Source organism: Procambarus clarkii, chromosome 61, assembly GCF_040958095.1.
Source record: "Procambarus clarkii isolate CNS0578487 chromosome 61, FALCON_Pclarkii_2.0, whole genome shotgun sequence".
Classification (NCBI taxonomy): domain Eukaryota; kingdom Metazoa; phylum Arthropoda; class Malacostraca; order Decapoda; family Cambaridae; genus Procambarus; species Procambarus clarkii.
Genome location: NC_091210.1, coordinates 22,466,687 through 22,481,658, shown reverse-complemented (window position 1 = coordinate 22,481,658; position 14,972 = coordinate 22,466,687). Strand labels below are relative to the sequence as shown.

Here is a 14,972-nt window from a genome sequence, read left to right as displayed (position 1 = left end):
AGCTCCTGTCCCGTCCTGTCCTCATATCCCAGCTCCTGTCCAGTCCTGTCCTCATATCCCAGCTCCTGTCCAGTCCTGTCCTCATATCCCAGTTCCTGTCCCGTCCTGTCCTCATATCCCAGCTCCTGTCCCGTCCTGTCCTCATATCCCAGCTCCTGTCCCGTCCTGTCCTCATATCCCAGCTCCTGTCCAGTCCTGTCCTCATATCCCAGCTCCTGTCCAGTCCTGTCCTCATATCCCAGTTCCTGTCCCGTCCTGTCCTCATATCCCAGCTCCTGTCCCGTCCTGTCCTCATATCCCAGCTCCTGTCCCGTCCTGTCCTCATATCCCAGCTCCTGTCCCGTCCTGTCCTCATATCCCAGTTCCTGTTCCGTCCTGTCCTCATATTCCAGCTTGTCCTGGCCTCGTAACCCTTCCAAATGCTCCAAAAGTCATATTGACTCGGCACTTTCTCAATTACTTTACCTTTCTTATTAATTCTGGGGTGAATTGACCCGAGGACCACCATCTCCATTGGCCTCGTCGGGTACAGAAAGCCGGCAGCTTGTCAAAAGGCCATTCCCAAACCCAAGTGTTCCTGAAGAGATTTAATTCCATGTAAGCTTTTATTTTTCTTGTTACGCCTTTTTAGACAGGTTTTAAGCGTATCCTAAAGCATTTTGGCTAAGCTTCGAAATAAATAAAAAAGTAAACTGCATTTTCCAGTTCTAATAAAGATGGTATAATTCAATCATAATATGTCAGCTTTATGTATCTATATTCGTCTAAAGGTGAATGTGAGTGTCTAAAGCAGGCAGAGGGGGGAAGGGGTATTTTTGTGCCATAGGCCTGTCAATGTGGGTCCCAGTGCCATACTTTAAGAAATGATGGCATCTATAATGACCCCCCCCCTCCCTGGCAATTTCCTTAAGTCTGAAATCACAAATGTTTTCTGTAGTTTTTCAGTTTTTCGTAGTGATGCATTTTCTGAGAGAATGAGAAGGGGATGAGGGGGAGGAGAGAGGATGGACAGGAAAGGATGGGGGGGAGAAGGGAGAGGAGTGGGGATACAGGAAGAGATGAGAGAGGAGGAGGTGGGGTGGGGGGGGGAAAGACACCCAGGTACAGCAGAGTACTACACAGTACTTACAGCAACTATGTGGTTGAAATTATCAATATGTCATGATGGACGGATAGAAAAGTCAACTTTTGAAGTATTAAATTTGGAGAAACCCATTTTTTTTTTATTACCAATGTAAATAAGACCTAACCTCTCCTAGCAATCCTATGCCTAATACATGCTATCTTATGTCTCATAGAGTACATATGTGCTACAGGGTATACGAGGCCTAGGAATATTTAAGTTTGCTTTTTAGCTTTATTTTCCAGACTAAAAATATTACCTGTAGTACAAAGAGGTTTACTGGAGTTCCTGTACAGTACTTCATTTCGACCCAATAATTACAAAATGTAGTCATTTCAGGAGGATGGACTAATGAATGAAAAACATGATCCATCACTTTATTGGTAATATCACAACTCCTTTAGGTTTGGGTATCAAGAGTATAAAACTTAAATCATATTTAATAGAATTGTTATGTACTGTACTTAGCTTTCCATGCCAACTATTGAACAAAAAAACTATGCAATGCAATAGTCACTAATCAGTGTGTAATACAAAATCAGGAATATGAATAATATCCACTTTGTTCACTATATATTTTTTGCAATTTTGCCCCGAAGGGCGAGTTTATTGGGCAGTGCCAAGTATTCCAATTTTGCCCCAGAACTTTTAAACAGATCGAGATAAGACTACCAAAGATACTGTAAGACACAAATTTCAGAGCAAACTTTTTTTTTATCGTGTGGCCAACAGGTTTCTGGCTGATGATATTTTTATGCCTTGACAACATTAACTGGGGGAAAAAATTAAAATCCAATTTTGCTTCAGAAACTTTATTCAAAGTATCTCTCATGATTTCAAATATTACATGCAATAAAAAATCTTAAACTGCCACAAACCTGACACACTAGTTACATATTGACTATTAACTAAACTATATCACTGCATCTTTATTATCCTAAAAGAATAATTTCTTTCAAGATTAGTCTAATTAATGAAGAACTCATTAAGGAAGAAAATACTCTGCAGATACAGCTGTCCTAAACTCTTCCTCAGCAAGTTCCCATCTTGTCTATACTAAGCACAGAGATTTATGGTGAACTAAATAAAGGGTACTATCACAGTACAGTATATTATATACAAACCTACCCAGTGGTCACTGCTCGTTTAAAGCGACCGAGTTGATGCACCGTTTATGTCAGGTCGGTTGCATTCCACCGAGGGTGCCCACTAGGTATTTACCACTTAAAACCATTCACCTGATTTCGTCATGTCCATATCTAACGCTTCTAACTAAAAATTTATTTTTTTAATACAGCTATGTACAAGGACTCATTATAATCATTCCAGTACAGTAATTAACTCATACCAGAACTGGACTCTTCATCTCGCTAACAGGTAATGATAATAGTATATAAGAATTCAAAAACATCTTTTCCCTATATAACCAAAGCAAAAATAAAAATAAAAAACCAGCGACTCCAAAATAAATAATTTTGTTTACAGCCAATAACTAAGTGGGTATTAGAAAACGACTAGTAAGTATACATAATGATATTCCTTCACACAAGCAGCTTCCCAGTGAGCCCAAGATCCAAAAGCAATGTCAATTCAACACAGATTCAACGTTGAATTTATGTTGAACCAACACCACACTTGAACATCATACCCACAGGGTCTCAGGTCCATCATCAATTTAACCATCCTAAGATTTCTTCCAATACTGTACAAATCAACAATACAATGAGACCGCCTGCACTGATCTTTGCAAGACCTGACATAAGAGCTGCTGACATACAGATAAACACCACACAGTATACAAGAGTATACTGTATACACAGTATACAAGAGTATACTGTATACACAGTATACAAGAGTATACTGTAGGCACAGTATACAAAAGTATACTGTAGGCAGTTCCCTTGGGATGAGCTCATCCAGAATAAGGCATCATCAGCCGTAAAGCCTTGTACTGTACTTGTATGATATTTTTGATGACACTATCTGGCATCACAGTAAGTGTGATGCCAGATGTTATTAATAATTACTTTAAAAACATTTATTTTCCTTTGAGTATTCAGCCCAGTTTTATAACCAAAAAAACAATACAGTATGTGCTAAAATTAAAATACAGCATGTGTGTGTATGTCTTGTAAAAGCTTTAAGATTATTGAATTATATTTATTAATCACAATTTACAAAAATCTTAAATACAACAGTTCAATATTTTTATATATGAATGCAAGCAATTGGGTTTTCGTTGCGAGTGTATTATAGTTTATTACGCATAACTGAACCACTTTTGAGTGTGTGTACAATATTTATATATAAATATATATATGTGTGTAAATCACAAAAATTAACACGTGATGAAAAATGTGACAGTGTCAGACCACGGAGGAAGAATTGAAACAGGAATTTCCTTAAGTACTTTCATATATTAATACATCTTCAGAAGGAAGGATAATATACGAAAGTACTTAAGGAAATTCCTGTTTCAATTCTTCCTCCGTGGTCTGATACTGTCATAAATATATATGTATGTAAAAGATGGTCTCCCCATACAGAGGAAGCATGCAATAAATCTCTAGGGGCTATTAGGCAAGTACAGCAAAGAACTGTACAGTGACACATTATTATGTAATCCTATGTAACTGGCCAGTCTATTATGAGTAGGCAAGAGATTTACTTGCTATGATTCAGAAAACTACAACAACATCCATTTGGTAATCTTTTGATATAATCACAATAATAATGAAAATAAGTACATCTCAATACGAGATTATATATAGAAAGTACAAACACAATCATTTACCTTTATGCACCAAGTTTTATCCATCACAAAATTAACCTTATAAATGTCATTATTTCCATATTAATATTTTTTTTTAACTTTCAGTAACTAGATATTATCAAATGTATTAAACATTTGTTATTAAATATGGTTTTATGTTACAATAACAATTAAAACAATAATTTTATGAAACATGTCATTTGAGATTTACATTTGTCACTTATTTAAAAATATAACTTGGTCGTACAAGATATTGAACTTAAAAGACAAAACTCAATGATTCAAAAAGCAGAAAATATTAATAATTGCTATGATTAACAATTCAACTTAAATACAGAAAATGGGGATAGTTTTATCAGACAATTCAACAACCAGATCTTAATCAATCATTAAACACTTACCGAATGATTACAAGTGACATGATTTTGCGTGACAGCATGCACCCAATATAAAGTAATTCCTCACAACGCCAACATGAAGAGTGAAGATCGTAGTCAACATCCAACTCTCTAACATGAACATAAAATGTGTATAAGCATCTGTCTGCAGTATGATCACTTGTCAAAGGCACAACTCCTACTTCGTACACTGCTGCCATGCAAGGCCACACACCATTGCACCTATTATATAAATGCTCGCCTGAAAAATAAACAATTATACAGTATTAGCTGACAATATGTGTGTGTGAATTATTCTAAATGAAGCCACACCCTCAAGAGACAAGGTCACCATTGAGGACTAGGCATTAAAAGATAATTGATACAACAGAAAATCTTGAAGAAACTAATGAAGATGTACAGTGCATAGTAAATATTAAATATAATAATTTAGGGAAAAGCACATTAATAACAATGGGCATGGTTTAAAATGAACACATGTATAAAAACTATGTACAGTACTGAACAGCATATTTACAAGTTTAAGATATTTTTATATGAAACCAGAATGCTTCAGCTGCATTCAATGATTATGAGGTGTTGTGCTAAATATAATGAGTTCGAGGAGTGTAATGCGTACCCTGTACTGGCATAATTAGCACAGGCTGGTGCACTGAGCACATACATAATATCGTGTATAGGAAAGCCTTGCTAATCATTCTGGCATGCGAGCACTAAATGGGTGTTATCATTACCACATTTAGTTTTATAGCTAAAAGTATCATCCCAGCTGTATAGCATTTATTTTATCTTAATATTGTGGGTCAAATACTCTCTTTAATATACATTTAGTATACAAAAAAAATTAAATCTCTGTACATTACTGATGTAAGACTAGTCCTTGAATATGCAGCTCTGTTGTAATGTATATCCCTCTTCAGTATCAAGGCACTAGGCTGCCTATGCAGGAATGCTGATTGAATTGCATTTTATACAGTACTTTATTTTTTACTAACTTATTTTCTTTAAAAATTGGATAAGTCTTTTGACATTTGGTCTACTGTAATTCTTACAGAAAAACTAGAGAGGCAATGTATAAGAACCTAGAGAATAACAGAAACTGCAAAAGGCCTATTGGTCCACACACGGCAGCTCCTATTGGCTCACGTGAGGCAGCTCTTATTTATATCCAACCATCATTCATATAGACGTCTAACCTAAGCTAGAAATAATCCAACAGTCCCATGTCTATAATGGTATCTGGTTATAATGATCTGAATGCTGCAGTTTTCAAGTAGTTAATTCTGCAATGTTTGTGAGTGTAGCAATTGGAAGAGGGACTAGATTTTGCATGCTGGTTCCATGGGAATTTAAGTGTAACTGTGGCTGAATTACTTTAAGAATAAATATACCATTTGTACTAAAAAGATCTCTAGTAAAACCGGTAAGTGCACAACTGTGTACTTACTTACCACCTGAGAGAAGAACAAAATTATCGAAGATTAATTTATCTACGTCTGTACGTAATGTACACAAAATCATTGACAATACCTCCTTTGGTCATTCCAGGGTGACATGGTAACGTCTCATTTCTACAAGGTATGGTAAGTAAAATACCCGTTTCCTATATTTATTAGAATTTCCATTACAAATGATTTGGGAACTTTATCATGCATGTCTCGTAAGTGTTGAATTACTGCCAATTCTTTTTTTTTTTTACCAAAACTGTGTTGAAATCTATATACTGTATCTGGTCGACACACTGTAGTTGTATTCTTCTAGCACACACAACTTGGTTAAGGTAGTTTATGTCTTGAAGGCTGCCACATTGTTACCAGATTACTGTATAGCGACAGAGGTACCCTGGACATGGTGAAGAATTTCCTGACAGGTCCAAGATAAAAATAACAAATACAGAGGATCCAATTGAGGAAATAAGTTTTCCCATCTTCAACATCACATCAAAGATAGGCAAACCCTCATTCCAGTCGAACACCGGTGAGCTACATTACATTTATTGTTTACCCACAGAAAATAATGGATTGCCTGCTAAACAGCTTGGAAGCACATGAACCAAACATGAAGAGTTTAATGAGTAGGGTGCCTCCCAGCTGTAATGGGAGCAACCAAAATGCACAAAAAAGGGAACAAGTAGCACCCTTCTGATTCTGGCACTGTAACACTCGTGGAAACCTGCAAAGAACCTGCATCACACTACACTACACGTAGCACCCTTCGTGTTCATCAACCTGCATCAACCAAGAACTGCAGCCTTCATTGCTAAAATCTAAGCACACAATTCTGCATTTGAGCCAGTGTTATAAGCATCCTCCCAGGATGTGGCTTTATACAGAGGCAGTACCCATGTAATCACCTGAGGCAGTAATCATCCGAGGGATGAGGCTACCCTGCCCCTAACACACAACGTGACAAGTTGAATGTCCTTGGCTATATCCCTTGTGTCTGAACTCCATCCTCCACTTCCTCATACACATAATCCCCCATGTAAACACACACAATCCTCATGTTTCTATATCTTCTTCCCAGCCTTCCTCTACTCTTCATTTGAATACCTTCTTTTCATGTCGTAAGTCAACATGCCCAAACTAACTTGGTATTCTTTCCTCAATCTTGCAGTTATCAGTTTTTGTACTTAACATCACTCCATGACACTTTCATTCCTGACTGCTCTTTTAACAACAAACATGCTTCTTAGATTGTTCATATTTGCTGCTGTACTGCACTTGGTTTTTGCACCTTAATACTGCACTGTCGTCTTGTACTAGTATTGCACCTCTTCATATAACCCTCTGGCTAAATCTCTTCCTATCTTGATTTTTCAATCCAGCTACTTTCCCTCCCTAACTTGCCATATTAAATTTGTTTGCACAACTTCTTATTTTAGCAATTACACATAACAGGTTTTGAAACTAATCTTCTAGCTTCTTCTTCACTTCTAGCACTTCACCATTCCAATTTATTTCACAGAATAATTTATTTAAATACTCACAACTTTGAAAAAAACTTATGAAAAGGGAATACTTTCCCATGAGGGAGATCACTACATTAATTTTCATTTACCAATATATAAGCTAATGCACTTAATTTTTATAAAGTTGTCAACATTCTAGAGGTAAACTTGTCTTTCATACCAAGGTCAGGAGACTGCTTTAATTAAATGCCACTTACCCCAATTCCCAAGACAATGACTATGATGATGCGAACATTCTTCCACCAAAGGCTTCTGGCTAATGTGCGGCTTGTAGTCTTGAACGTGACAGCCTGAAAATAATTAAAATGCACATTTTCCCAAATGGCTAACAAAACGATTCAGAACCAGTGTGACTATTATAACCTAAAGATATAATGGCAACATAGATTCAGAGCACTTCACTAGACTCTTTGTTACCCTAGAAATCCACCTCCAAGGCTGAGGCTCAAACAAACTTTCAGGCCCTCTTAGCATGATCCTTTAGCCTCTTCTACACCCCTTATGTCATCCTTCTCTTCCCATAATATTGTTTGTTTTCCTATCACTCAAACTGCCACACATGAAATAAAATGAGTGACAAAGTTTTCGTCTTAGACCCTTATCAAGTCGTGACAAGGTAAACTTGCTCTTCGTTATCACCAATTGATACGAGTCCAAAATGGATTGATATATCACGTGTTATTTCACTTCACGTGTGTCGGTTGGGTTATATACTTCAGCCTCATTACTGTACCTTATTCTCTGTATACAGTACCATACTTTGAATGCTCTTACCGAGGTGTTCAGGTTCTCCGTCTTGTTTATCAAGAGTTCAAGTCTTTCCCCTCTACATGCTAGGTTCTCTGAAATATCAATGGTGTATGTTAGCATTTATAAAGATGTAAAATCAACTTGCCAGCTTTGCCCTACAATACTTGCTAATGCCTTTTAGTGTACTGAACCTTTAACAATTATATCAGGACATTGAAAATTAAAAATAAACAATTTAGTACATGCTGCCATTTGGCAACAACCACTTCAAAACACTATTCCTCTCGTAATGACACCAACTCTTATTCTGCAGCACAATTAGATAGAATAGATGCAGATAGAATTACTTTACAGTACCCCTGTATATATAGAAAATATCTAAACAATATTATGTAGGTAATGGTGTATCGAGTGCAGTAACGTAACATGGAAATCTATTCTAAACAAGAATACTGGAATCAATTTACATGCTTGAAAAATAGGCTTATTTATTGATTCTTCTATTTAGATGCTTCCTCTTGCTGTAGATTCTTGTTTTTATTAAAATGTAAACCATATTACAGATTTCTTGGAGGTTTAAAGTATTGCCCATTCAGTAACCTCGATTCAACGAACAATATGGGGACCAGCCTCAATTCGTTGCAAGTGGGGAGGCCTCCAGGATGCATTTCCCATGCTTTAGGGGCTATTTCACCGAGCAAACTCAATTTCAAAAGTCATATGAAGGGCAACAACAAAGAGCACCTGTCTGTACAGAGATTTAACCGCATTCAGCATATTTCCCCCACCACAAAGCCTTGAAATCTCATTGTGAAAGGAAAAAGGGGCACAAATTTTACTGAACAAAAACTTCTGCAACTGGAAGTATAAAAGAACCAGATAATTTGGTTTTAAAGATGGTCAGTGGCTTTCCCAAGGCCCCTAAATTTTTGGGGAAATGTTGCCTCCATCTATGAACTCAGTCCCAATATCCTAAGCAAATCCACACATGCCCTGCTTCAGTGAACTCTTGTTCGTCAAATTGGGTTACAGTAGTAAATCTGGCATGGAAAGCGTGTGTGTTCCAACTGGAGATTTGCCAAATTGAAGTTCGTTGAATCAAGGTTCCACTGTACATTTGTTTATGGTAAACCATAAAAGTTGAAACTACGAGGAGGGGGGGCCTCGTAGCCTGGTGGATAGCACGCAGGACTCGTGATTCTGTGGCGCGGGTTTGATTCCCGCACGAGGCAGAAACAAATGGGCAAAGTTTCTTTCACCCTGAATGCCCCTGTTACCTAGCAGTAAATAGGTACCTGGGAGTTAGTCAGCTGTCACGGGCTGCTTCCTAGGGGTGGAGGCCTGGTCGAGGACCGGGCCGCGGGGACACTAAAGCCCCGAAATCATCTCAAGATAACCTCAAGAAGATGGTATACATTGTTGCAGAAATAACATACAGTAGTAATGAATTTTTGCTTGTATCTTTCTACTTAAAAATACTATAAATTCATTATCCATGGATAATTTCTCAGCAATTATGATAATATTCATTGCTATGGAAACAAGTGCAGCTTGTGCTCTCGATCCATCACATCATAAAAAAATGATGTACTAAATTGCCTGGACCTAACCTAACAAAGGACCCACTTGTAGAAAATGGGATAACGCATCAATTTTGTGAGCTTTATGATTTAAAGTACTGTACATCAATATTTTGAAGTTGGGGATTTTTACGTCAATATATGATGTACTGTATTATTCAAGAGACAGGTTGAGAATCTAGTTGAGAATTATTTGTTATACAAGTCATTATTTTGTTTTTGAGATATGGCTCTGTGGATGTTATAGCTAAAGCCTTTATAAACCATCAAGACTCATGCCAACATCATCTTCCAGGATTCCCATCACAACAAGGATGAGTCTAAAGCCACCAACTGAAGGTGAATTTTATTGAATAATTTTAATTTCATCACACTTAAATGCAATTTAAGGTTTCCGACTGTCACGGTATCCAAAATTCAACCCAGAACAGGTCTTACCAATGTTCTTAACAAGGATGTCCTTCACGTCACTCACTTCACCTTGTAGACGAGAGATCTTGTCAATGTCTCGTGACTCAGTGTAGTGTTTCATCTGACTTGCAAGAACCTGAAAGACACAGGTGAACGAGGGCTGAGAGATGGATAAACAAAGGGCAGGTGAATGCAATGGGTAGGCCTAACTGAGCACCGTAAGAAAGCACTGGCAATCAAATAATGAGTAAAATAATTGAGTTTACCACCAACATAAATCAGCATCACTAATTAGGTTCTTTTAGTTACCTGAGCAAACTCGCTGTTCATAGCATACGGTAGTGCATTGTGAATACGAGCTCCATATGTGACCTGGAACCTCTGCTTCACATCTTCCAGGAACAAAAACGCCCTTTGCCTCTCAAACTCCTGTTGAAAAGAAATTATTGATACTATTTGGATACAAGAAAGACACTGTACACGCACAGAATTTAATTTTTAAACTCTGTATGCTCTGTTCCTGGACTTATGTGGACATACGAACACCCACGCCCAGTGTAGGCTTATAATGTATACATTTTTGTTAAGGCTTATGGGAATTTTTGTACTACAGTACAATGTAAATATAGCTGCTGTATGCACCTTTGTTATATGTGATGCCCACACACACTACACCACCTCAACACCCGCCACTTGTGATACACAGATACACTACATCCTCTTTTGCACCTTGACACCAACTAACACAACCCAATCTGTGATAAAGAGGTAGTGTAGTGTACACTAATGTACACTACACTAAAAAATACTCCAATACACTAAAAACTACTCCACAATACTGAATAACATCATCCATGATATGCAAGCAAAATTACTCCACAATACTGAATAACATCATCCGTGATATGCAAGCAAAATTACTCCACAACACCAACTTACGTCATCAGTGATGCACAAAAACACTACGCCATCCTCAGCAACATAGTGGAACAGATATGACCCGTGAGAATATGTAAGGCGTCCAGATTCTCCTGGAGTGATCTTTGCCAAAATCTGCTCTGTTACCTCTGCAAAATTTCCGGCACACGTTGCATATCGTGCAAGGACCGTTGTGCCCCTGGCAATCACACCATACAGAAGAGGCATTTCTGGAATACATAAGGATTTAAGTTTTACAAATTATCAGATAACATCACGAAGAGCATAATAATAAAGGAAGCTGCAGAGGGTCTATTGGCCTATATGAGGCTAATCCTATTTATACCCACCCAAAGTCATTCATATATAAAATAAATGTGGAGAGTGGGTGCAAAAATTAGTGGAGACAAAAATTTTCTTTGTGTCGGGAAATGCAGCCAATGTATATACAGTATACATGTTAGGCTTATATTAAGGTTCCTCCCAGGTCGAACTACTGACCCTTCCCAGGATGCAACCCCACAACAAGCTGACCCCTGGGTGCCTATTTATTGCTAGGTGAACAGCTGCATTAGGTGATAGGAAAAGCGCCCAATCATTTCTGTCCTACCCGGAATACCCATTTGCGAGTCGAGAACGTGTTCATCTGTACTATCGGGACCCAATTTGACATTAATAACAAATCTTGATTTTCATGATTGGAAATTATGCTTTCCCACCACTTTTTTGAGTCACATGACCCCCTAATAAAATCTTTGGTGAAACCAGATTTATTTAACCTTCATCTCATGTCTTTCTGCTCTTGTATTAGCATCCTGAATGCAGTGTAGAAACTTCTTAATATTTTATGACAGACATTGCTATATAGCCTCTTAGAATTAACAGTATCTTTGATAATTACTTATTCCTAACACTTCTTGTTACAAATCCCAGCATGCTATTTGCCTTATTTTAAACATTTATACAATGATTTTGTTATCTATTATATATTATGACATGTTACTGTATTTTGCATTGAGATTTGGCAATACTACCATAGTGCAGCATCTGATAACACTGTCATAATTTTTATTTAAAAATATACAGAACCCTACAATAACATTTATGCTAAAAATAAGATAATTTAGTTTAGTTCATTTATTGTGCACCCCATACCTAATATCTTGTGTAAAGGAGGAAATGTATGTTTATCTCTCAGAATGTTCGGTAATATGTTTATTGCTTGTGATGTGTGTGTGTCTATGTATGTATTAACACGATGTACTGAACGGGGTGAAAATAGCTTGAGTTACCTCATCCCTTTGTGTGTATTTTACCTCAATAAACTTATTTCAATTTCAATTCCATACCTAATCTGTGGGCAGTAGTGGAAAGGGTTACAGAGGCAAGAACCTCCCAATTGCACACATGACCTTATGCAGGCGAAGAGTCACAATAACGTGGCTAAAGTATGTTGACCAGACCACACACTAGAAGGTGAAGGGACGACGACGTTTCGGTCCGTCCTGGACCATTCTCAAATCGATTGTGGTCCAGGACGGACCGAAACGTCATCGTCCCTTCACCTTCTAGTGTGTGGTCTGGTAAAAATACACATGACCTTCACTCACAGTTCATTTCCAAATTTATTAAAAGGTATAGTCCATATTATGATAGTTTAGGCCAAATTGGTTTGGGGGTTGGTCAGGTGCCAGAGATTGGGCGACTACTTGTATCCTCTGAAAACATTAGACCTTGGTCATAATGTTTTTATAAGTTAACTTTCATTTCAGCATCTCACTTCCACATTGGGGATATTAACATTACCATTAGAAGCTAAATTTGCACATATGACCCTCAGGCCTTTAACAACCGAATTATAATGAGGGGGGAAAGAATTAGAATGCCTAAGTAAATATGGAGGAACGCAAGCATATCAAAATCCTTGCTTGTCATGCTTGAAGGAACAAACTTATTTACATTTCCTCAGGGCTACAAGAGCATGAGACACCTCCCAAGGCAACGGGGCCGAGGAATTACCTGCAATGCCGTTGATTAATGCAAGTATCTGATCCGAGTAATGTAAAGTAAGGCGAAGTAGAGAAGTCGCAGTCTCTTTCACGCCCGACTTTGTTTACTGGCAGGCCTGAATCATATGTTCCCGCCTTCGAAAGAACCAAGTGGCTGCGGCTTCGGCCTCGCTTCCTTGTTCATGGGTCGATGCCAGCACTGTATCTGCTATGAATTCCAATACAATAGAATTAAATGATCACTAACTATTACCGTTGGGTAATGCGTATTATGCAATATATTACTACGACAATAATTTTGATTAGAAATTACGTGCAGTTAATCAACATATTGAAATGCAGTGAGGCCTCCTCAACGTCACATGAAGAGTCAGTGATTGGTCAGTGGAGGGCGGCATCAACCAATCATAACTGGGCAATGCAGCTGCATTATTAGCCTGTCATGATTCACTTAATATTATCATGCGTGTAATCCAATCCTCATGTCAATAATGAAATACCTCAGTTTTGTGTAATAAAGAGATAGACGGCAAAGCAACCGCGCGGTTAATGCGCCTGTTGCCGCAACAGTTAGGTAAATGTATCTGCATGTCGACCTTGACACGCACATGCTGAAGTCATGGATGCAAATGCAACACAATTTAATGGCGGGATATTTTAGTTAATGCGGTTCATTCGTGCCATAAACCATACCAGTTAATTAAGCTGTGTTAATCTCTCTCTTCATATGACAGGTTTCTAATTTGCGGGATTAACTTTGTCATCCTCCGCCGTATGCCTTCTAGGGAATTTTACTTTAGGATTTCTATAATACATGGAATTCCACCATGAACTATAGGCCTACCTCAACCTGCACCATGAGCTATAGACCTACCTCAACCTCCACCATGAACTAGACCTGCCTCAAAATGCACATATATATATATCAAACATAACAACAGTAACAGCTACGCCAACACATATAAAGCTTCCAACATCAAATTAAAAAATGATATCAATTTATCTTGTTGATGATTGTAATGACACAATAGAACTGATAACTGGGAAGCTTTGTCTTCTTCAGCGCTATGGTCCACTGGCGTTCACCACAGGCACTAAGTTTCCCTGAGGCCTATTAATTTCTATTGTTTTTTTTTCCTATATTTTCCTAATTTTGTCCTAATTTTTATCCTCCCAGCTTTATCCAAAATTTTCACTATCGTTGTAGCCTCATTCGCTAGGCTTCTTCTAACCGACTCATCAGCTTTTTATTAATACAAATATCTTGAGAACGTTTTTCATGATGACACTGAAAATTCCTTTGGTCGAAGTGTTTTCCTAGTTCATATAAGAACAATTGGCTTTATTCTCGACTCACAATAAGAGATCCCGTGTTCGATTCCCGGGCTAGACAGAAATAGTTACAGCTAGTCGAGGCCCCATGTTGAATGAGGCTATGATGTTTAAATATATTTAAACTCAACTATTAAATCAAAATGGTTGTTTTCTCTCACAGGAAAGATGCAATAGAAATACACATGACAACTCTGTTTATCTGAAGTTATGGCGTCACACGTAGTCAATTTCAGATCATGTTTTTAGACCTGAGATCAGTGCCAGCCTCGGATTCCCAGGAGAGGCGCGCGAAAAGGCACTCCCAGGAATGTTAATGGTTCCTGATATTGATGGTCAGGAGGTTTGGGAGTTTGTGAGGGAAGTAGAGAAGGAGCGAGAGATATACTGAGAGAACGAGGAGGGGGGAGAAAAGTCCTGGGTTATCTTGAGATGATTTCGGGGCTTTTTTAGTGTCTCCGCGGCCTCTACCCCCAGGAAGCAGCCCGTGACAGCTGACTAACACCCAGGTACCTATTTTACTGCTAGGTAACAGGGGCATAGGGAGAAAGAAACTCTGCCCATTGTTTCTTGCCGTTGCCTGGGATCGAACCCAGGACTACAGGATCACAAGTCCAGTGTGCTGTCCGCTCGGCCGACCGGCTCACTAAGGGTTTGGGTGTGTAAGGGTTTCAGGAGAATCCTTGGGAGAAATTAGGAGAACGCGC

The 14,972-nt window shown here is 38.2% G+C and overlaps 1 protein-coding gene across 1 annotated transcript; it reads right to left on the bottom strand.

Annotated features, from left to right (window-relative positions):
* Nucleotides 1-1,919: 1,919 nt before the first annotated feature.
* On the bottom strand, nucleotides 1,920-13,078 carry LOC138354108 (vesicle-associated membrane protein 7-like). The gene is made up of 7 exons (XM_069307969.1): nucleotides 12,944-13,078; nucleotides 10,946-11,154; nucleotides 10,316-10,435; nucleotides 10,034-10,142; nucleotides 8,040-8,107; nucleotides 7,463-7,555; nucleotides 1,920-4,535 (listed from the first exon to the last, which is right to left on the bottom strand). The coding sequence occupies exons 2-7, from the start codon at nucleotides 11,150-11,152 to the stop codon at nucleotides 4,473-4,475; spliced, it is 660 nt and encodes a 219-aa protein (XP_069164070.1). The 5' UTR covers nucleotides 11,153-11,154; nucleotides 12,944-13,078; the 3' UTR covers nucleotides 1,920-4,472.
* Nucleotides 13,079-14,972: the final 1,894 nt, after the last annotated feature.